This window comes from Giraffa tippelskirchi, chromosome 4, assembly GCF_054371585.1.
Source record: "Giraffa tippelskirchi isolate mGirTip1 chromosome 4, T2T-mGirTip1v1.2.pri, whole genome shotgun sequence".
Classification (NCBI taxonomy): Eukaryota; Metazoa; Chordata; class Mammalia; order Artiodactyla; family Giraffidae; genus Giraffa; species Giraffa tippelskirchi.
Window position 1 is genome coordinate 192,690,212 of NC_137278.1, and position 24,115 is coordinate 192,714,326.

The 24,115-nt window shown below is 42.8% G+C and overlaps 1 protein-coding gene across 6 annotated transcripts in view; it reads right to left on the bottom strand.

Annotated features, from left to right (window-relative positions):
* The window catches only part of ETV6 (ETS variant transcription factor 6), a 317,723-nt gene extending 311,491 nt beyond the window's left edge, over positions 1-6,232 (bottom strand). For 3 of the 6 annotated variants that reach the window (XM_081589331.1, XM_081589330.1, XM_081589333.1), the window contains exon 1: positions 4,121-4,462. In XM_081589331.1, the coding sequence (XP_081445457.1) occupies positions 4,121-4,153 (33 nt within the window). In that variant the 5' untranslated portion in view covers positions 4,154-4,462. Of the gene's footprint in view, positions 1-3,816; positions 4,463-6,194 lie in introns of those variants that run through there. The other 3 variants (XM_081589337.1, XM_081589332.1, XM_081589334.1) reach the window with 3 other exon arrangements.
* Positions 6,233-24,115: the final 17,883 nt, after the last annotated feature.

Sequence of the window (24,115 nt, forward strand, 5' to 3'; positions counted from 1 at the left end):
TGTATCGAATTTCTTTGGCCTTTTATAGGGACGAACCCATGAACCCAGCCAGTGAGGGGCTGGGGCTTGAAAGCCAAGAGGCCTGCACTGCTCTGCCTCGGACACGGATCAGCTGAAGCAAACCATTTAGCCGTGTGGACCTCTTTGCCAATAAAAGACGCTGGCCCAGGTGATCTTTATAGCCTCCCAGCTCCGAGTCTCTAATTAATTCAATTGTTAAAGAACCCAGGGAGAACTTCAGAAGTCTCCTCAGCTGGACCTTCTCCAGTGATTCCTCAAGCCCCTTTACCTTTTACTCAACTCCATGTTTTTGCTTATTTTTAGACACAAAAGCAGTTTTTGAAAATGTTACCAAAATAAGAAAAATTATAAGGTCAAAATTCTGATAATAATTTTTGGACCAACACCCTAGGGAGTGCCCCAGGCCTCCCTTTGTCAGCAGAGTGACCCTACAACCACTTCATGCCAGCCTGTGGATGCAGCCTTAAGTCATTCCTGGCACAAAGGACAGAGAGGAAGGGGCCCTGAACACCTTCCATGCCTCACTGCAAGTCAGCCAATGTGACTGACATATACATCTAAGCCAGGTGCCAAGGTGGGCACAAGACACAAAAAGATAATCACCACTCAATCCAAGGAGCTCAGGGTCCAGAGGGTTGTCTCCTCGAGAGTAAGAAAATAGAGAATTCATTCCACTAAGAAAGCCAACCCATACAGAGGGCAGAGAAAGGGAGGGGACCAGGGAAGTTATCCGACTGTTCTCTGTCGTATTCTGGAAGCCCTCCCTGAAAGGGCTGGGTCGCTGGGTCATAACTGCTTTCCACTACAACTTGGCTGAACTTAGAACTCAACAGGTGACTTAAAGGTGAAGGCTGATGATGGAAAAGACAGCCTCTTCTTTCCTCCCATGCCTAGCAGTCAGCCACACGATCCCCTGATAAAAAAGTCAACTTTTTATATAGTTAGTCCTTACATTTAAACAACCCCAGGGACTTCCCTGGTGGTCCAGTGGTTAAGACTCCACGCTCCCAATGCAGGGGGCACAGGTTCCATCCTTGGTTGGGGAAATAAAATCCCTTATGCCACACAGAAAGACCAAAAAAAAAAAAGGCTAAACAAACAAAAGCCCCCAAATGGTCGGAAATGGAAGCATTTAATCTCTCATGATGAGAATGCCCAGTGCAGACACATAGAGGGGTGCAGTCCTAGTCTGGGTGACCTTGGGCTGGTCCTCCTGTCTTCTGCTGTAAACATGTGTCTGATGACTTCCCTAGCGTGCCGGGAAGATGCTCATAAAGTGCAAAAGAAACACGAGAGCCAATATCAGGCACTCATCAGCAACCACCACCACGCAAGCGATACATATAAAGGTGTCACTGACTGACTGATTCAGAAACTTTCACCCTGGAAATTCCACCAAGATCATACACTACTCTTTTTCTAGCAGAACTGACACTGCTCAGAAGTAAACAGAGTACTTCCCCCTGTGCCTGCCTCTGGTTGGGCTCCTCTGTGCTCCATCACACCAGCTGCTGAGGAATTTACTTGCCTGCTGACCAGCTGCTCGTAGAGGATACGAGCCAGGGAGAAAGATTTCAGGAGCAGACAGGAGAGGTGAGGGAAAACTCTCCACAGAGAGCTTTCCATGCCACAAGTCCTCAGGACATCAGAGCCATAAGCTCATCCTTTAAAGTTCCTGACACTCATTCTCTGCTCTACAGAAAACTTTATTGTTTACTGGACTCTAGAAAAGAAAAAAATCGCTGTACTAGTGGGTTCCCGGCAAACATTTTTTATCATGCAGTCATTGTACCACATCCCAGGGACTCAGGGAAACACCGCACACAATCACCAGAACATTTTCAGACAAGCTAGAATAATCCCAGTCCTTGATCTCCAGAGCTTCTTACTGGAACACTGCAAACTAAACAAACTCCATGAGAAAATGCACTTCCCGTGCCTGCGTTTAAACATATGCACGGTCCAAGTAAGCAGTCATAGACTGGTTCCATAAAGGACAATCCAAATTAAAAGTGATACTTTCACTACTAGGGAAGACCATTGGATCTGTTCTAATTACGGAGAAATACAGAAGTCAAGAAAAGAGGCTTTTGAAAAGAATGGAGAGGGTAAACGATAAGATAGAAAATGATAACACAAAACGTGGCTGCAATTTTTAGGTCACAGTTAAAAGACTGCGCTGTCTGCGTTTGGGATTGGTTCCTTCCATGCGTCTAAGGAAAGAGTTGCTATAGTCTTCCACTGAGGTACCATGAGATGAGCCCGTTTTTGTTATTTCTGCCTGCAGCCCCGAGCCCCTCAGAACAGCAGACTTATACAGTCTCTTTAGAAGAGCTAGCAAGCCACAAAACAGCTTACTTTTTTTTTTTTGTCTCCACTCCAAAATCACTCTCCCATAGTTGTCCAAGTTCTCCTGAGGTCAGATTTACTGTCGTTGAGCTAAATAAAATTTACAGATTTAATATCCTATTATTTAGTTACCTCTGTGTTATGAAGTATCAGATAGATTAGGCATACCTAAGGATTTTCCTGAACTCATAGAATCGAATTTATTCAGCAAAAGAAATTGGTTTTAAAGTATCAACCTACCTAAGTTCGTTACTCTGACACCCTCTCCACAGCAGACATACTGCTATCCCCAGATATCTACAAACACAGAAACCCGAAAGTTCCACTAGGCGTTTTTTGCACGAGGCAAAAACAAACCCAACCCACCTTTTCAGTTCACATTAACCCTAATTCAAACCCCCTGAGAAATCGCGCCAGATAAGAAACACTAACACCTGAGTATAATTATGAAACCCTAATGAGCAAATATGAGAAAATGCTGTGTTTTCCTCCAAACAGATCCTATGTAAAAGCCATGTTAAAACCGGAGAGATGTTTCTCAAAATGCCCCACGGATGAAGAAAACTGCTTATTTGTTCATTGTCTCTGCAGGGTCCCCTCAATGAACATATTAAATGGGCCAAGCCACAAACAAACTTCAGCAGCTTCAGCTTCTCACTGAAGAAGGCTTTTCCATCTGAGCATTGATGAAGCAGTGAAATGAAAGTGCACACCGAACGCAGGGAAGGGAAAATTAATTGGGGGAGATGGACATATCAGTGTGCCTCCTCACGGTGGCAAACTTTACAACAACTTTTTAGAAGCAACAAACCGCAGCACGACTAGCCTTTACAGACATACGGACATGTACATAAATGCTCATACACACACCACTACTTGGAAGATAAGTACTGTGTTTGCAAACATCCTCCACCATCCTGCATTTACCAGACTGCAAACCTTGGCCAGAGACTGGGAGATTTCTCCTCTTAGCTACCCTCTCCGCACTGTCAAAGTGGGAAGGTCATTCTGCCTGGTCACTTCAATCATTCTTCCTGCATCACAGGAGTTTTCTACTTTGGGATTGCTCAACGTTCAGATGCCTAAGACAGTAAAATAACCATTCAGCAACTTTATTCACCTTGGTTTTTTGTTTAAAAAAAAAAAAGACAGAAAAGAAAAGAAAGAAATTCATTGTGCAATGCCCAGGAAAAGCTGACAGCACTACTGTCTCTCTGACAAGCGCTTGCAATTACAAGGGGGGGGGGGGGAGACTCTGTCTGACCAGACTCACGGAACCCTTAAAAAAAAAGATTCCAACCCCAATGGAGCAGGAGAACTTTTTTTCTAAGCAGACCACCCCTCGGGAACAAAAGTTACATTTCGATCACATGTTGGGAGTAGGAGTAGCGAGCAGGTTTTTTTTTTTTTTTTTAAGCGCACTAATTACCGGGGTGTTGTACAGACCTGAGAACGACTTGGGCTCCTCCTGACCGACTGTGACGGGCATTTCATTGTCAAAAAGCAAAGGAGGTGGGGTGGGGGCGCAGGAGCCGTCAGGGGGCTCGGCGGGAGCGGGGGAGCAGCAAGGTTACACTAGAGGGTACGCAGCCGCCGAGAGCTGCATCTCCTTCCCCAGCGCCCCAAATAATTTCCTGCTAACAGAGCGACTGCAACAGCCCCCTCGGATCGGAGGAGCCCGGCACGATCAGCCGGGCCGGTGCAGCTCAAGGCTTTCCACCCCGGAGAGGGAGGGGGAGAAGATCTTTACCTTAATGCTACACTGAGCAGGAGTCTCAGACATGTCTCACAGCGAGAGAGATCAGGAAGTTCTCAGTTTTTTTTCCACTTTCCTTTCCTCTCCCCAACCCAGAAACGCTCCACGGCCAGCCGGACGCGGTCATTTAAGAAGTTTCTTGCAGCATCTCTCCCGGCGGCCGCCCCGGGGGGCCGCGAGCGCGCGGGGCGGGGCGGGGCGGGCCGGGCGCCGGCCGAGTCGCCGCGCGCGGGGCGGCGGGGGCGTGGGAGCGGGCGGCGCGGCGGCGGGGTCTGCAGGTCGCGGCGCGGCGACCCGGGGCGCTAGCCCGGCCGGCCTGCCCCGCTCTCTCCTCCCACCCGGGCCGGCGCCCCCGCCCCCGCCCTCCCGCCGCTCTCCCTCGCCCTCCCTCTCTCTCTCTCTCGAATGTTTTCCTTCCTGGAAGAGAGAAACTGAAAGGCAGAACTGAGAAAGCTCTTTGCTCATTGATCTTGAGAGTTTCAGTGCAGAAACTGACGTGAATTCCCAGCACTGAGCTCTGCCTCTTAAAGGAGCCACCAGGAAATAAAAGCTCGGGTTACAGCCCGGCATCGGGAAATAAAAGCCGTGCGGGGGAGGGGGGGAAGGCCGGCGCGGCGGTCGGGGGGCGGGAGGCGGTGCGCGAGGCCCCCGGGGCCCGGGCGCGGGGCTGCTAAGCTCCGCCGGGCTCGCGCCTCGGGGCCCCAGAACCCTCCGGACAGGATTTACTCAACGCCTCCCCCTCCCCTAGTTCCGTCTCTTGGATACATTGAAAGGCACAGGGCTTTTTTTTTTTTTTTAATTTTTCTTCCCACCCCCACCTCCCAGAGCCGAGCGCAGACGCAATGAAAATAATTATATAGGAAGGGACATTCCGGTAAGGACGCGGAACCCGAAGGAGGAAATAAAACAATAGCCTTTGTTCTGCTTCTCGACCGCGGCCTCTTTAAGAGAATCCACCAGGAAATGGGAGATCGGGTTACAGCCCGCACCGGGGAAAAGGGGCGAGCGGGCGAGCGGCGGAGCGCGACGCCGCCGGAGACAAAGCGGTGCTGCTTCACGCCCGCCCGGCCGCGGGTGGGGGAAATTCCCTGCCGAGGTGGGCGCCCCGAAAACGCTGGGCGCGCGCGCCGCCCGGCCGGGAATGCGGGCGCTGCCCGGCCGAGCACGCGTCCTGGAGAAGGGAAGGCTGCTGGGCAGTTATCAAAGGCGGTGGAGTTCCTTTTCCTGACCACCCCCCCCAACCGCGCTTCCTCCCTCTTTCGAAATCCGCTGTCCTTTTAAAGCAATAGCGGCCGCTACCAACCGACATAGGTGACTCGACTACAAAGTTGACAGGACGGGTTCCTGGAGATAATACCCCTCCCGGGACCGCTTCTCAGAAGCCGTCACTGGCGGATGGGACGACCCCCGGGATCCTGCCGGGAGGGTGGGAGGAATATTTGGCTGGGGAAACAATTGAGAGGAGGTTAAAGCCGGTCGGGCTGAAGGTTCTATCCTTGAGTACGTGTTGTTTGATCACTCTATTATTTTTATTGTTGTTTATAGTCTCTGAAAATGCTCCGAAGCGTCCGCCGCAGAAGTGGACACATTATTAATTACATGTAAATTCTAAACCCTGCTACTACTTTCGGCTTTAACGTATCGATGTGTATTAAATTATGAATATACAGACCACGAGTCATTTCCCAGATCCTCCCCATTTTCCTACCCACTTCATCTCTCCACGTGATAAATCGTGTGCAGACTTCTTTACACGCTCATTCGAAGAACACTCTGAACCAGGATTTATTTAAGGGGTTGGAATGGGAAAGCCCTGTTTCTGGAAAGGTGGGAATAATGGGGTTTTGTGAGTCTCCGAGGACCTCAGCAGTCCTTGTCACCTGGTAGTCCTATTCTTCCCGGGAGGGCTCACATCCACACCAACTCCTCTGCCTTGAACCACCTGCTGCCCCCCATCCCAATCCGCACACACGTGTCTGCCTTTGATCCCACGGCTGGTGTTGCGGGCATTGGTTCTGATGTCCCATTGCTGGGTTAAGTCCTATGAACCTCTACATCCCTTACTTACCAGTATGATCTTTGGCAGCTCACGTTCTCAGCTTGGGTAAAATGGGGTGGGGGGTGGGGGGAATAGTACCTATTTCTTAAGATTCCTGTGAGTTAAATCAGCAGATATATACAAAGTGATTATCTGAGTGCTTGCTACATATTTTACCTGCTCAATGTTAGCTACAATTATTTAACCTCAGGACCCAATTAACTCTCAACTTGATTCTCTCTCCTAACCCCCAGGTGACTCACAAAAGTAGTCTTTTAAATGAATGTGTGTGGTCCAAAGCAAAATATTGCAGTAGCTGCTGTGGCAAATGTCGCATTTATCCAGGGGCTGGTGACCTCTTTCTAGAAAGCTCCTGATAGTAAATATTTTAGGCTTTGTGCCCCAAGAGACAAAATTTAGATTTTTGTAGATACTTATATAACAACAGAGAAAACAAATATCCAGTTTTTTAATTGACAAAATATAAGGTGTAATAATAAGAGTTGTAATACAAGTCTATGGAGAAGGCAATGGCACCCCACTCCAGTACTCTTGCTTGGAAAATCCCATGGACAGAGGAACCCGGTAGGCTGCAGTCCAGGGGGTCGCTGATAGTCGGACACGACTGAGCGAATTCACTTTCACTTTTCCCTTTCATGCATTGGAGAAGGAAATGGCAACCCACTCCAGTGTTCTTGCCTGGAGAATCCCAGGGACGGCGGAGCCTGGTGGGCTGCCGTCTATGGGGTCGCACAGAGTCGGACACGACTGAAGCGACTTAGCAGCAGCAATACAAGTCTAACAATGAGAGGAATGGAACTCTTTTAGGGGAATAACATTTCACTAAGTTAAACATCAGTTTAAAGTAAATGTTCTCTATCATCACAATTGATTGCAAAGGTTTATCTGTTAATGTGGATCTCTCATGAGCTTTTACTTATTTCATTTAGAAGTATCTTTTCACCCAGATAGGATACTGCCAAATACATCAATCCATGAGCATATGGTTTTACTTGAGCATATTTATTGCTTATAAGGCAGTTATACAATTTTATTGGAATTCTATAAATTCTCTTGATATTTCCCCTTTAGTATGCCATTACATTGCAGGTTAATCATTTCCAATTGAAAATTAGGTGGAAATGCCTCAATTGCACAGTGAAGTGGATTTTAAATATGAAAATGTCCTTTTCACTTGCGTCAAAATCCAAAACCACTGTTGGAACTGTAGTTTGAGCTCAGAAAAATAGAACTGCTGCAAATTTGTGTTAGAATGGAGATCTTGCTTCTTGTTTTAACTTTTTTAAACTTGTTTTAACTGAAGTTTATGAAGCAGCTTGATATTATTTGTGATTCAAACGATGTTCAGTTCAGTTCAGAAGCTCAGTCGTGTCCGACTCTTTGCGACCCCATGAATTGCAGCATGCCAGGCCTCCCTGTCCATCACCAACTCCCGGAGTTTACCCAAACCCATGTCCATCCAACCATCTCATCCTCTGTCGTCCCCTTCTCCTCCTGCCCCCAATCCTTCCCAGCATTAGGGTCTTTTCCAATGAGTCAACTCTTCGCATGAGATGGCCAAAGTATTGGAGGTTCAACATCAGTCCTTCCAATGAACACCCAGGACTGATCTTTAGGATGGACTGGTTGGATCTCCTTGCAGTCCAAGGGACTCTCAAGAGTCTTCTCCAACACCACAGTTCAAAACCATCAATTCTGCGGTGCTCAGCTTTCTTCATCGTCCAACTCTCACATCCATACATGACCACTGGAAAAACCATAGCCTTGACTAGATGGACTTTTGTTGGCAAAGTAATGTCTCTGCTTTTCAATATGCTATCTAGGTTGGTCATAACCTTCCTTCCAAGGAGTAAGCGTCTTTTAATTTCATGGCTGCAATCACCATCAGCAGTGATTTTGGAGCCCCAAAAAATAAAGTCTGACACTGTTTGCACTGTTTCCCCATCTATTTTCCATGAAGTGATGGGACCAGATGCCATGATCTTAGTTTTCTGAATGTTGAGCTTTAAGCCAACTTTTTCAGTCTCCACTTTCACTTTCATCAAGAGGCTCTTTAGTTCTTCTTCACTTTCTGCCATAAGGGTGGTGTCATCTGCATATCTGAGGTTATTGATATTTCTCTCGGCAATCTTGATTCCAGCGTGTGTTTCTTCCAGCCCAGCGTTTCTCATGATGTACTCTGCATATAAGTTAAATAAGCAGGGGGACAATATACAGCCTTGACGTACTCCTTTTCCTATTTGGAACCCGTCTGTCGTTCCATGTCCAGTTCTAACTGTTGCTTCCTGACCTGCATACAGGTTTCTCAAGAGACAGGTCAGATGGTCTGGTATTCCCATCTCTTTCAGAATTTTCCACAGTTTATTGTGATCCACACAGTCAAAGGCTTTGGCATAGTCAATAAACCAGAAATAGATGTTTTTCTGGAACTCTCTTGCTTTTTCGATGATCCAGCGGATGTTGGCAATTTGATCTCTGGTTCCTCTGCCTTTTCTAAAACCAGCTTGAACATCTGGAAGTTCATGGTTCATGTACTGCTGAAGCCTGGCTTGGAGAATTTTGAGCATTACAACCGATGCTAATTGTGTGAAAATAATTTAACTGCAGTATAAGCTTCACATATAGCTGTATTTTGCTTTGCAGTTTTAGGTTGAATTCATGAAAAACATTATCAAGTCTATAACAAACTAATTTCCAGAGCTCTCAGTAATTATGGTTGAAGGAAGTTCTTCTCATTTATTCATTCCCGTTTGTCAGGTGTTTCTCTATTCCTTGTTTCCTGATTTCTTTGGGGTAATAGGTATTTTTTTCATGTTCCATTTAAATTCCTAGATGGTCTTTCTAGTGTTTCTATTTCTATGCTGAATATAGTGGTTGCTCTAGAAATTATGACCAACCTAGATAGGATATTAAAAAGCAGAGACATTACTTTGCCAACAAAGGTCTGTCTAGTCAAGGCTATGGTTTTTCCAGTGGTCATGTATGGATGTGAGAGTTGGACTGTGAAGAAAGCTGAGTGCCGAAGAGTTGATGCTTTTGAACTGTGGTGTTGGAGAAGACTCTTGAGAGTCCCTTGGACTGCAAGGAGATCCAACCATCCTAAAGGAGATCAATCCTGGGTGTTCATTGGAAGGACTGATGTTGAAGCTGAAACTCCAACACTTTGGCCACCTGATGCGAAGAGTTGACTCACTGGAAAAGACCCTAATGCTGGGAAGGATTGGAGGCAGGAGGAAAAGGGGACGACAGAGGATGAGATGGCTGGATGGCATCACTGACTCAATGGACATGGGTTTGGGTAAACTCTGGGAGTTGGTGATGGACAGGGAGGCCTGGCGTGCTGCGATTCATGGGGTAGCAAAGAGTCAGACACGACTGAGCGATTGAACTGAACTGAGCTAGAAATTACAATTTGTGTTTTTAATTACTATAGTCTATCTTGAAATAATATTCTAACATGGATATATAAGAAAACTTACAACAGTATAATTTCATTATTACTCTCGCATCCTTTATGATATTGTCCTATATTTTATTTCTACCTATTATGAAACCCCAGAGAAGGCAATGGCACCCCACTCCAGTACTCTTGCCTGGAAAATCCCATGGACGGAGGAGCCTGGTAGGCTACAGTCCATGGGGTCGCTGATAGTCGGACACGACTGAGCGAATTCACTTTCACTTTTCCCTTTCATGCATTGGAGAAGGAAATGGCAACCCACTCCAGTGTTCTTGCCTGGAGAATCCCAGGGACGGCGGAGCCTGGTGGGCTGCCGTCTATGGGGTCGCACAGAGTCGGACACGACTGAAGCAACTTAGCAGCAGCAGCAGCATTATGAAACCCACCATACATTGTGGAGTGGTTGATACTTTTTTCTTAATATTGTAAATATGTGTATAATGAAGGTACTAAAATATGTGTCTCTTTTTCATCTGCCCAACTATCCTTTTCAGTACTTTCTTATTCCTTCTTGGAGATCTAGTATTATTTCTTTTTGTCCTCAAGAACCTCTTTGGCATTTCTTATTGGAGACAGAGTCTTCTCAGCTTTGTCTGTCAGAATGTCTTTAGTTCACATTCATTTTTGAAGGGTAATTTTCAACTGTATATAAAATTTTAGGTTGACAGAGTTTTTTTTCCTTTTGGCACTTTGAACATGTCATTCCATCTCTGTCTCCATTATTTTTGATTAAGATTCATTTGTAGTTCATATTTTAGCGCCCGGTTTGTAATGTCTTTTTTCTCTGGCTGTCTTTAAGATGTGCTCTATAAATTTGGTCTTCAAAATTGTGACTAGGATGTGTCTACATATAGGGGGTTGGTGGGTTTTGGGGTTTTTTTGTATTTATTCTTCTTGATGTTGGCAACTACTCTTGAACCTATAAGTTGATATCTTTTATCAGTTTTGGAAAATTCTCATCTGTTAGCTGTTTGAATATTCCTTCTGTCCATTCTTTGTCCTATTCTTTTTTTACTCCAGCTGATGCAGGTGTTAGACCATATGACATTGTTCCATAGACCCAAATACTCTTTTTTTCCTTTAACTTTCCATTGGGATGCTTTCTGTTACTGTTTATCTTTCTAAGTTTTTTCCTCCGTATCATCCAACTTACTATTAAGCCTATCTAGTTGTTTACTTCTGATACTGTTTTTTTTATTTTTAACATTTCCATTTTTTAATATTCTTCATCATTTCTCTGAAGTTGCCCATATCATTATACATGAGTTCTACTTTTAAGTCCTTTAGCATTTTTGTTATACTGTTACAGTTCTCAAATGTAATGTTTTCTTGGTTAACTTCTGTTGGTTTCCTTTCTTGACCATGGGTTACATTTTCTTACTTTTGTGTGTGTATATGATTTTTTTTACTGGAAATTTTATATTAAAATACATACATTATGTAAAAATACACAGTAGAGAATGAATTAAATGATATTTTCCTCCCAAAAGGGGCACACACATTCTCCTATAAGGCTATTAGAATTGGAGCTGAGTTGATACAATTTATAGTCGAGCCAGATGTGGGCTTTGTTGTAATTTTGCAGTTTGATTCAGGCAGGATCAGAACTTTTCTTAGAAACAAATACTGTCTGAGTGCTTTTAGAGTGCTTTTATCTCAGCTGTTCTGCCTTGCTTGGTGTCTTCATTATCTTTCAAGCCTTTGAGTAGGTGCTCCCTTCTCTCCTGCCCTGACCTTCAATTTTGTTAGCTGAAGGTCTGGAGTGCCATGGGTTTTCTCTCAGTTCTCCCCCCCTCTACAAGTCTTTCTTAACTGAAAGTCCAATGTGTCTCTGAAAGTGTCTCTCAGCTCTTCTTCACTGCCCTTCTGTTTGTGGCCTGATCCCAGTAGTTAATGAGAATCAGTGGGAAAGAATTGTGAGAGTATAGTTTTGCTCTGGGCCTGTGATTCCTCTGGATTCTATTCTAATACATCATCCCACACAGTGCCATTAAAATTGTTAAAAGTTAGGCTGGTTTGTCCATGCCATCATCTGTGGTGGGGTCCTCTTGTCTATAATTCAGTCCATGCGGATCTTTTCTTTCATTTGAAGAACTGTCGTTTTCTGAAATTTAATTCACTAAGGTTTCTTTGTGCTCTCATCTCTCTGATTTTTTTTTTTTTGGTAATTATGTAGACTATGTAGTCTGTTTGGGGTGTTAGGGAATGAATTACGGTCTCTTGTGACTTTCTACATACAAACTGGAAGAGGGACCTGAATGTCTAATCTTCATCCTACAAAAGAGTGATGAGGAGGGAGGAGAAGTGGGGAAGAATGAACAGTTAAGAACATGTGGAAGTGGATGATGTGCTTAATTTAAAAACATAGTCACTATCATAATATAGTTACATTTTTACAGTGAAAATAATAACATTTTAAAAACATAGACTGCAAAAAGAAACACCATCCATGTATCTCTGCCACACCAGCATTCCTTAACCCACTGGGCATGCTTCTTTAAAATGGTTCTGTCATAACTAGTGGGGTGGGAAAGAAGAGGAGAAATGTTTATGCTTCTCCAAATAAGACAATGGTTGTTAAACCTTAAGAGTCCCTGCCAGCGATTTCCCTGGTGGTCCAGTGGCCAAGACTCCCTGCTCCCAATGCAGGGAGGCCAGGAAACTAAGATCCCACATGCCATGCAGTCTGGCCAAAAAATAGTAATAATAAATTTTTTTTTCAGTTGTTTAAAACAGTCACTGCGCAAAATGATCAGCTTCCCATAGGCCCGTCCAGCCATTTATATTTTTAGCATTTTTCAGTCCTCTGTCACATCTTTCCCCATCTAACCTTCAAACTATTGTATTCCATATGCCTTCTCCCCATGGCGTCTTCATCTCTCTTACTAATGCCACCATATTATCAACCTCCAAGTTAATGAACCTCAAAATAATTTTTGACATGCTGCTCTCTTTTATGCCATAAATATTGCCTCTTCTCAAATCTGTTTCATTTCCCAGATTCTCCTTAATCTTTCCAGAAGTAGCAACTCTTCAGGTTGTATTATCGCCACTCCCCTTTTCTCAACACCTAACTTCTATAGTTCATCTATAATCACTACTGAATCTTCTATCTCTGCTCAGATCTCTTAGTTCATTACCCATTTCTATCCTCAGGCCTTGTCCCATATTACTCAAAACTCCACCCACACACACAAGCTATGAAACTATTTGTTTCCCATCAAGTAGTACCTGAAGATCACCTCTTTCATAAATCCACCTCACACTGCATAGATGGAAGGTATCCAAAAGATAAGGAGTTAGAATGCTGGAGTGGATTTGTTTTGTTTTGTGAGAACTGTGCAGCTGTCCCCTAATTATGACTTGGGAGGGTTCAGAAGACACTCCCTTCCATGAGGCTTTAAGTAGTGCATTGTTGAAGCAAACACCAGCATCCCTGTGGAGTTCTGTAGTAGTGATTCTCTGTGAGCCATTGAATTCACTGACAATGGTGGGATACTGGAGTGACAGGTGCTAAGTCACATGGCTTAACTGTCTTTGTTGTTGTTGTTGTTCAGTTGCTTAGTCCTGTCTGACTCTTTGTGACCACATGGACTGCAGCACAGGAGGCTTCCTTGTCCTTCACTGTCTCCCAGAGTTTGCTCAAACTTATGTCCATTGAATTGGTGATGCCATCCAACCATCTCATCCTCTGTTATCCCCTTCTCCTACCTTCAGTCTTTCCCAGCATCAGGGTCTTTTCCAATGAGTCAGCTCTTCGCATCAGGTGGCCAAAGTATTGGAATTTCAGCTCCAGCATCCTTCCAATGTATATTCAGGGTTGATTTCCTTTAGGATTGACTGGTTTGGTGTCCTTGCTATCCAAGAGTCTTCTCCAGCACCACAGTTTGAAAGCATCAATTCTTGGGCACTCGGCCTTCTTTATGGTTCAACTCTCACATCCATACATGACTACTGGAAAACCAATAGCTTTGACTAGACGGACTTTTGTCAGCAAAGTGATGTCTATGCTTTTTAATACACTCTCTAGGTTTGTCATAGCTTTTCTTCCAAGGAGCAAGCATCTTTTAATTTCATGGCTATAGTCACCATCTGTAGTGATTTTGGAGCCCAAGAAAATGAAATCTGTCCATTTTTCCCCCATCTATTTGCCATGAAGTGATGGGACTGGATGCCATGATCTTCGTTTTTTCATTGCTGAGTTTTAAACCAGTTTTTTTACTCTTCTCTTTCAACTTCATCAAGAGGCTCTTTAGTTCCTCTTCACTGTCTGCCATGAGGGTGGTGTCACCTACCAGAAAAAAAGAGAACATGGTTGTCATAATGGACAGCAGAACTAAACTGGTCATCAGAATGGTTTGATCTTTGGTACTGGCTAATTTATTGTGATCTCCCTTGGACTGAAATAAATAGACATCCTAATAAAGTCTTACTTGGTTTGTATACAGAAAAAAGCTCTAGGTCTAGAGTCAAAAATTGTGATTTGTGTCCCAGTAACAGACAGTGCTGGGTCCCTGACTTATTCCCAGACTTGATTCAGTCCAGACTGAGTAGATACAAAGCCCCTTAAATTAAAGGGAAGCAGCTCAGCTTAAGAAAGAAACCTACTACACTGCCCCAAAATATGTGCTATAAGCCTCTACCTACCCTTCCCTGAAGGCACTTGTGGCCACTTACCAGTATGGTTGAGCATTAAGGAAGGAGAAACAACCAGAATTGGGGGCAGTTACTGCACACTGGCTCTGAGTCCTAGAAACTCAATAAATGGAGTTTTGGCTTGAGCTCAATTCACAGTGGGCTTGGTAGATACCCAAATCCGCTCCATGATTATTTTCCCAGTTCTGAAATGCAGAGTTGGAATTTATATATTCACCAAATGGCAGAATCCCCATGTTGTTCCCCAAATTATGAAGTGAGGGATTTATGATAAAAAGACCAGAAAGTGTATACAGAAACCAACATAGCATTATAAAGCAATTATCCTCCAATTAAAAACAAAAGGCCAGAAAAAAGACGTTCCTAGAATGACTTTTCCTTGCCAAAATAACAAACTAAAAGTAATAGCATTCTTGGAGGAATTACAGAGATTGGGGCCACAATAAAAGTCTTAAAGGATGGAGAAGTGGTGATTTCCACTACGTTCCCATTCATTTCACCTACTGGCCTGTGAATGAAAGACGGGTCTTTGTGCATGCTGGTGGGTTATGGTGAACTTAATCAGGTCATGATTCTAAATGCATCTGCTTTTGCAAATGAGGTTTCTTTTTTGGAGCACATCAGTACCATCCTTGGTACCCATTATGCAGCAGTTGACCTGGTGAATACTTTTTCTCTTACCGCTCATAGTAAAGACAGCAAAGCATAGTTAGCTTTCACCTGGTAGGGATGACAATACACTTCACTGTCCTGTCTCAAGCCTTTATCAACACTACAGCCCTCTATCATCATTTAGTCTGAAAAGACATGGATTGCCTCTGCATTCCACAAAATATAACTTTGGTTCGTTATAGTAATGATAGCATATGGATTGGACCTGATTAGCAGGAAGTAGCAACTATCCAGAGGGTGAAAATAAATTTCACGAAAGCTTAGGGGCTTTCTGCCTTAGTGACTACCCTCTCTGAACTGGGGCATGGTCATGATATCTCTATTAGGGGGAAGAATAAGCTGCTGGATCTAACACTTCCCACTCCAGAGAAAGAAGCATTACTTCTACGGGCTTCCAGTTTTCAGTGGGACCCAGTGTAAAAGAAGACTCTGCAACAGACCCATGCTGTGTGCCTGCTCCTCTGCCCCTTGAGCCCTTTGATCCAGAAGACCCACTGAAATTTGAAAGACCCATGACAAAACCCAGGAAACCACTGGGCTGGGCACACAGCAGTGCTCCAATGTGAGTGGAAGTATATACAGGTTTGGGCACAAGCAGGTCCTAAAGGCACAAGGAAGTTGCCTGAGCTACTGGCTCAGATTCCTATTGTTCTTACTCCTGTTAAACTGCCTACTGGCTCTCAACCCACACCTACAGCCTCATTGGAAGTTCTCTGTGTCCACTATTGCTAAGGAAGACAAAGTTCAGGCCTGTTTGCAGGTGGTTTTCAGTCAACATGTTGGCATCAGCTGAGAGTGGACAACTGCAGCCATACTGCCCCACTCTGGAGTGGCTCTAAAGGATAGTGATCACAAAAAACCCCTCCAGTGGTCAGAACTGGAGATGGACTTATCTTTTTTGTCTGCCGAGCTTTGGGAAAAATCACTGATTGTGGACTTACAAGAGGCCCTCTTCATCCTCAGAGTATTCCATACAGCATCACTTCTGGACAGGAAGTTGACTCTGTATCAAGTAAATGACATCAACCCAATGACTCAGCAGTAAAGAATCCACCTACAATGCAGGAGACCCAGGAGACATGGGTTTGATCCCTGAGTCAGGAAGATCCCCCTGGAGGAGGAACTGGCAACCTACTCCAGTATTCTTGCCTGGAGAATCCCATGGACAGAGGAGCCTGATGGGCTACAGTCCATGAGGTTGCAGAGTCAGACAGGAATGACTGAGCATGCAAATGACAGAAATGGGCTCGAGCTTATGGAATTCTCTGAGCTATGATGTTCCCCATCACTTTGAAGCAATTAGCGTGCTAGGATAGTGAGATGGCCCTTTGAAGACTCAGTTGTGGTTCAGCTGAGTGGCACCACAGTGCAAGGGTGGAGTAAATTCTTCCAGTATATATGCACTGAGCAAGCAGCCACCATGTGGTACTTCTTCTCTCCATTCCAAGAATCAAGCAGTAGAAATGGAACTGGTTGCTTTTATTCCGAACTCCAGAGGTCCACTAGGAAAAATGATGTTTCCTATCCTCTGAATGGTGTGCTCTGTTGGTTTAGAGGTCTTAGTTCCCAAGGAAGTGTGTTTTCACCATAGACATAGCAATGCTTCTACCAAAGTGGAAGCTGAGACTGTAACCTGGACAGTTTGAGTTTCTCATGCCACTGAACCAACCAGCAGGAGAAAAAAAAAAGGGGGGGGGGCTTAATATATTAGCTAGTGTGACTGACCCTGATCCTCAAGGGGAAATTGGGTTGCTACCACACAATGGGAGCAGGGTGGAGTAACAACGGATCCTCTGGGAATATCTCTTCAATTCATATGCACCATGGAAAAAGTTGACAGAAAACTGTATGTTCTTGGTCTTGTCTGACTCTTTGCAACCCCACAGACTGTAGCCTGCCAGGCTCCTCTGTCCATGGGATTCTCCAGGCAAGAATACTGGAGTGGGCTGCCATTTCCTCCTCCAGAGGATCTTCTGGATACAGGGATCGAGCCTGTGTGTCTTGTGTCTCCTCATTAGCAGGCAGATTCCTTACCACTGAGCACCTGGAAAGCCTGATAGAAAACAACAACCCAATACAGCAGGACTGCAAATGCTACAGATCCTTTGGGAATTGAAATTTGGGTGATGCCCCTGAAAGCTGAGGTGCTTCCTGAGTGCAGAGAATACTAACTGGATAGTGGGGAAAGGAGATTTACAAATATTAATGATCAGGTGACCAATTGCAGAAATGAGGATGGTAGCATTGAGTGTATTTTCTCTTTGATATGAATGTGTGGGGGTGAGGGGAGCTGTTGCCTGTGTCTGCAAGACATACACACACACACACACACACACACACACACACACAGCTTATTTGTTTCTTTTTTCCTCTCTCATTCCTCTACCATCTAACATACAATATTAATGTAACACCTTAGTATTTAAGTTACAGGATATTAAAGGACGAGTGAGGTCCTGCTGTGGGACTGAGTATCACTGAAAAGTGGATCTCATGTGTGGATCATCTGGGGGAGATGATAAGTGCCTTTGCAGTTGTGTGAGGGTAGTTACATCTTAAGTAGAAACATGATTTTGCTATTATCCATATTTAGAAGTTGTTAAAAGAAGATGCACAGCTGCCAGATTAAGAAACGGTGGACTACTCTAAATGGTGCTGTTATCCAGAATCCCCTTTCCCTTCTGGTTCTGAATTAGTGTCGGCTGTAGGAACGCCTGCAGGCAACTGGAAGGCAGAGTGGAAGTCGTGGTCACAGCTTTCAGAGGTTTGTTGCAGTCAGATGTGGTGATAGTTAGGTTCAGAGGTCACCACGGGACTACAGTGAGTCCTCGCTCTTGAATTCCATGAGCAGCCCGCAGATTGCTCCACAAGCTCCCTTTCAGAGGTTCACTTGGGCCTCTGAGTATGATTGATCTCGTGGATTTCTCTGCAAGCCTCAACACGTCCACCTGCACCAGTGTTTCCAGCTGATTGATCATTGGCTGCTTACCGGTATAATCACACAGGAAAAGATTGATAAATGGTTGATTTTCCCCCCTTTACTTACCTGTTTTCAACATAATGAATGGTTCTCTATTGTCTTCCCAAGGTGACCTACTAGCCTCTCTCCACCCAAGTATCTAAACTCTCAGATTTAAACACATCTGGCCTGTTTAAATGCACTGCAATTAGTGCCATTACTGAGGTCCTAATTGTTCATCCTTGGCCATCTATCAAATTCTAATATATAACAGTTTCATTATCATTTACTACAGAGTATTCTAAAATTTCCATTATCATTTCTCCTTTCACATGTGCATTATTTTCAACTGTGGTTTCTTTTTCATTTTTCAAAAGCATGGAATTTTTAAACTTAATTAATTTTTTTATTGATATCTTAATTGCATTCCAGTTCAAAGATGGTCATTGCTTGATGCTGATATTTGGAATTTGTTGAGATGATTTATGTCCAAGTACAGTGGACTACAAATTTTTTTATAAAAATCATATAGTAACTACTTTAAGCTTTGTGAGGCATATTCTCTCTTCACCTTATTAAGTTTTACTTTTATAATTTGATACTGTTGTAGTAGGTGCACATAAGTTTAGAATTTTTATATCTTCCTGGTGAATTGGGCTTTTGAAAAACTAATGTGTCCCCCTTTATATTAATACTTAATAACTTTTTGCCAAGAGAATGCACTGATCATAGCAAACACCCTCTTCCAACAACACAAGAGAAGACTCTAAACACGGACATCACCAGATGGTCAATACCGAAATCAGACTGATTATATTCTTTGCAGCCAAACATGGAGAAGCTCTACACAGTCAGCAAAAACAAGACTGGGAGCTGACTGTGGCTCAGATCATGGACTCCTTATTGCCAAATTCAGACTTAAATTGAAGAAAGTAGGGGAAACCACTAGACCATTCAGGTATGACCTAAATCAAATCCCTTACGATTATACAGTGGAAGGGACAAATAGATTCAAGGAATTAGATCTGATAGATAGAGTGCCTGGAGAACTATGGACAGAGGTTCATGACATTGTACAGGAGGCAGTGATCAAGACCATCCTCAAGAAAAAGAAATGAAAAAAGGAAAAATGGTTGTCTGAGGAGCCCTTACAAATAGCTGAGAAAAGAAGAGAAGCAAAAGGCAAAGGAATAAAGGAAAGATATACCCATTTGAAAGCAGAGTCCCAAAGAATAGCAAGGAGAGATAAGAAAGCTTGCCTCAGTGATCAATGCAAAGAAAGGGAGGAAAACAATAGATTGGGAAAGACTAGAGATCTCTTCAAGAAAATTAGAGATACCAATGGGACATTTCATGCAAAGATGGGCACAATAAAGGACCTAACAGAAGCAGAAGATATTAAGAAGAGGTGGCAAGAATACACAGGAGAACTTTACGAAAAAAGATCTTCATGACCCAGAAAACCATGATGGTGTGATCACTCACCTAGAGCCAGACATCCCGGAACTCAAAGTCAAGTGGGCCTTAGGAAGCATCACTACGAACAAAGCTAGTGGAGATGATGGAATTCCAGTTGAGCTATTTCAAATCCTAAAAGATGATGCTGTGAAAGTGCTGCACTCAATATGCCAGCAAATTTGGAAAACTCAGCAGTGGCCACAGGACTGGGAAAGAACAATTTTCATTCCAGTCCCAAAGAAAAGCAATGCCAAAGAATGTTCAAACTGCTGCACAATTGCACTCATCTCACACTCTAGCAAAGTAATGCTCAAATTTCTCCAAGCTAGACTTCAACAGTATGTGAACCAAGAACTTCCAGATGTTCAAGCTGGTTTTAGAAAAGGTAGAGGAACCAGAGATCAAATTGCCACCATCAGTTGTATCATCAAAAAAGCATGAGAGTTCCAGAAAAACATCTACCTCTGCTTTATTGACTACACCAAAGCCTTTGACTGTGTGGATCACAACAAACTGTGGAAAATTCTTCAAGAGATGGGAATACTAGACCACCTGACCTGCCTCTTGAGAAACCTGTATGCAGGTCAGGAAGTAACAGTTAGAACTGGACATGAAACAACAGACTGGTTCCAAATCAGGAAAGGAGTATGTCGAGGCTGTATATTGTCACCCTGCTTATTTAACTTGTATGTAGAGTACATCATGAGAAATACCAGCTGGATGAAGCACAAGCAGGAATCTAGATTGTTGGGAGAAATATCAATAATCTCAGATATGCAGATGACACCACCCTTATGGCAGAAAGCAAAGAACTGAAGAACATCTTGATTAAAGTGAAAGAGGAGAGTGAAAAAGTTGGCTTAAAACTCAACATTCAGAAAACTAAGATCATGGCATTGGGTCCCATCACTTCATGGCAAATAGATGGGGAAACGATGGAAACAGTGAGAGACTTTATTTTGGGGGGCTCCAAAATCACTGCAGATGGTGATTGCAGCCATGAAATGAAAAGATGCTTGCTCCTTGGAAGGAAAGTTATGACAAACCTAGATAGCATATTAAAAAGCAGAGACATTACTTTGCCAACAAAGGTCTGTCTCGTCAAGGCTATGGTTTTTCCAGTAGTCATGTATGGATGTGAGAGTTGGACGGTGAAGAAAGCTGAGCGCTGAAGAATTGATGCTTTTGAACTGTGGTGTTGGAGAAGACTCTTGAGAGTCCCTTGGACTTCAAGGAAATCCAACCAGTCCATCCTAAAGGAAATCAATCCTGAATATTCACTGGAAGGACTGATGCTGATGCTGAAACTCCAATACTTTGGCCACCTGATGTGAAGAACTGACTCATTGGGAAAGACTCTGATGCTGGGAAAGATTGAAGGCAGGAGAAGGGGACGACAGAGGATGAGATGTTTGCATGGCATCACCAACTCAATGGACATGAGTTTGAGCAAGCTCCGGGAGTTGGTAATCGATCAGGGACATCTGGCGTGCTGCAGTCCATAGGGTTGTAAAGAGTTGGACACAAATGAGTGACTGAACTGAACTGAATAATTTTTTAATCTTAATATCTATTATTTCTAATAAAAATATAGCCATATCTGTTAAATATTTTCCTGTTTTATCCTTTTTTGCCTTTTTATTTTTAGGCTTTATTTGTTCTAACATTTTTGATGGATCTCTTCTAAACATCATATAAGCAGATTTTTAAAACAATCCCTTCTGACATTATCTGTGTTTTTGGTTATGTAGGCGTACTCAGTCATGTCTGACCCTTTGTGACCTCATGGACTGTAGCCTGCTAGGTTTCTCTGTCCATGAAATTTCCCAGGCAAGAATACTGTAGTAGGTTCCCATTTCCTCTTCCACGGGATCTTCCAGACCTAGGGACTGAACCTGAGTCTCTTATGTCTCCTCTTGGCAGGTGAATTCTTTACCACTGTGCCACCTGGGAAGCCCTGCTTTTTTACTTATGAGTATACTCCATTTGTGTTTTGTAATTATAGATTTCTCTGAACTTGTTTATACAATGTTGTTTTAAATTCATATATGTCCCACTTTTTCTGTTTCTTTTTTTTTCCTTTTATGGGAAAGATGGTCATGATTGGAAAACATTTGTTATGCTTACCCATATGAGCACTTAAGTTTGGGGAGGCAAAGTGAGTAATCCTGAACAACAGGAATGCAAATGACATATCACCTTCCATCCAAAGCTGGAAGGGTCAGAGTTTTCCACGTGTTCTTTTATCCTGCTGCAACAACTTACTACATGCCGTATGGCAAAGCCTTCATCCATCAAGCCCTTCAGTAACTATAGAGCAGGGTCTCCTTCCAATCTGCATTCCTGTGCAGTAAGAGAGAGAAAATCAATCTCATTTGTGTTATGTCAGTGAGATAGTCAAGCTGATTTGTCATCATAGCATAAGGTAGCCTACTGTGATTAATATGTCATTTTAAAATCTTTGCAATGATTGTAATTTTTTCCCATTTTCCCCCTTGATTTGGAATGTGTTTGGTTTCTATCTAGTTATTTCGTATTTGTGTGTGTATGCAGGGTTAGGGGAGTAGGTGTTGGAGATTTCCATTACTGTTTGATAGCCCAGCATGACATGGTTTACTCAGGATATAATTGCTTTTATTTGTATTGCTGGATGCTTCAGAATGTGTGGAGCACCACCCTCCTGCAAATGGAATCACATCCTTTTTCTTTTTAATACACAGATGGTGGTGGCAGTGGTTTAGTTGCTAAGTTGTGTCCAACTCTTGTGACCCCAAATACACAGATGCTCACCACCAATCCTCTGTCACACATGACAGGCTCATAGCCCTCAAGCCAAAATTCTTTGGCCAGATGTGTTTCTGAATTCAGATCTTTTGGATTTAGAAAGGTAATACAGTATACTTCTGAATCAAACATCTAAATACTTCAGCAGTCAAACATGTGAATGTTCAGAATAAATAGGATAAATACAGATAATCAAGTAGCCTCCAGTAGTTCATATCAGATTCTGCCACCAAATTAGTTTTAAAAAATAGTTTTTCATGGTTTTCTGGAATTACAAGTAAGAGATTCTTGATTCATATTTCCTTAAATAGGTTACAAAGTAATCAATTATTATTTTGTTAGTGGCATTCTAGTTCTAAGGATAAATTCTGGCCATTTTAGGTAGAGTTACTGTCTTCCAAGCCTCTTTAGCAACAATGCATTTCATATATACATTGTGCCCTGGTGCATGGCTTCTGGGATCTTAGTTCCCCAAACAGGGATCGAACCCAGGTCCTCATCTGTGAAAGTATGCAGTTCAAACCCTTGAACCACTAGGGAATTCCCTCATATTGGTTTTTAATAACAGTATCAAAGTCACCAAGTGGAGGCCATTTCCTGATGACCTATTTCAGCAACATGTTTGCCAATTATAAATTTTAATTTTGAACACAAAATTTCAAGGATATTATTACATCAACATGCTTTCACAGCAGATCAACGTAGAATAGTGTAAAGATCTAGAAGCTATAACATATATGTATATTTGAAGGAACCAAGTATGTTATGGAGTAGAAAGTTATGGACAGTGTCAAGTATAGTAAGGAATTTTAGAAGGAATCTTAGAGGCTATTTACCTTGGCCTTCTATCTGATATAAGAATCCCATCCTGAAGACTTCCCAGTAGATAATCACTGCTCTCTTCTGCAACAAATGAGTTTACTACTTTTAAAGGCATGCCTCCACATTGCTTAATTGTTAAACTAACACATAGGTCATTTTCCTCTGTACTAAAAAGCTGGTTACTCTTACCCACAATCCACCTAGGACATACACACACATTTTGTTTTCTCCAGGATAAATATATCCAGTTCCTCAAAATATGCAAGGATCAAAGTGTTCAAATTGCAAATTTCAGAACTAATATCTAAGAGTAGAGGTGACAAAATGACAGCATAAAACTGACAGCAAGAAAGAATTTTCTAAATTGAGTTGTTCGAGAATGAAGCATATTTCTCTCCAATACTGGGAACACCTCATTTTTGATGGTAATAAAAGAATGGGGACCATTTGATCTAAAGAAGAAATTTCTGCCACAAGACAGAAGCATAATCTGCTGACCTCTAAGTTTCTCTTTAGTTCCAAATTGCATGATTCTTTGATTCCAAATAGTTGGGAAATAATGAAACAAAACTTCTTTTCCAGTCTTCTTCCTTCCTCCCTTAATGAATAATTAACCACACATTAAATCATCTTTCCTAAGAAAGTTCTGAGTTTGTAATAGCCAGTTTGTGTTTTAGTCAGTTTGAACCTAAAGGGTAATTTTTACAAAATTCCCAGCAGAGGTGCCAAATATTGATTTGAGGTTGCCAGATAGAATGTGTGTCTTGTTCTAATTCATAGTAAAGTAATATTTCATAAACTCAGACTCAAAGGAACACTTTTTATATTTCAAACTGGTATAGATGTGACTGCTATTGAGGATGACTTCTTGTTTTTTGGCTATGCCATGGTATATGGGATCTTAATTCCTCAATTAGGGATTGAACCCATGCCTCCTGCAATGGAAGCACAGAGTCTTAACCGCTGGGCCACCTGGGAAGTCCCAAGGATGACTCTTTTCTCATGTGATAAGTAATTGCTGTGTTGTTAAAAACACTGTTAGCAAATTTTAAAATTTTTGAAAAGGTTTAAAATATTGTTAGCAAAGACAGACATAGTACAGTATACTTAAAGTTTCAT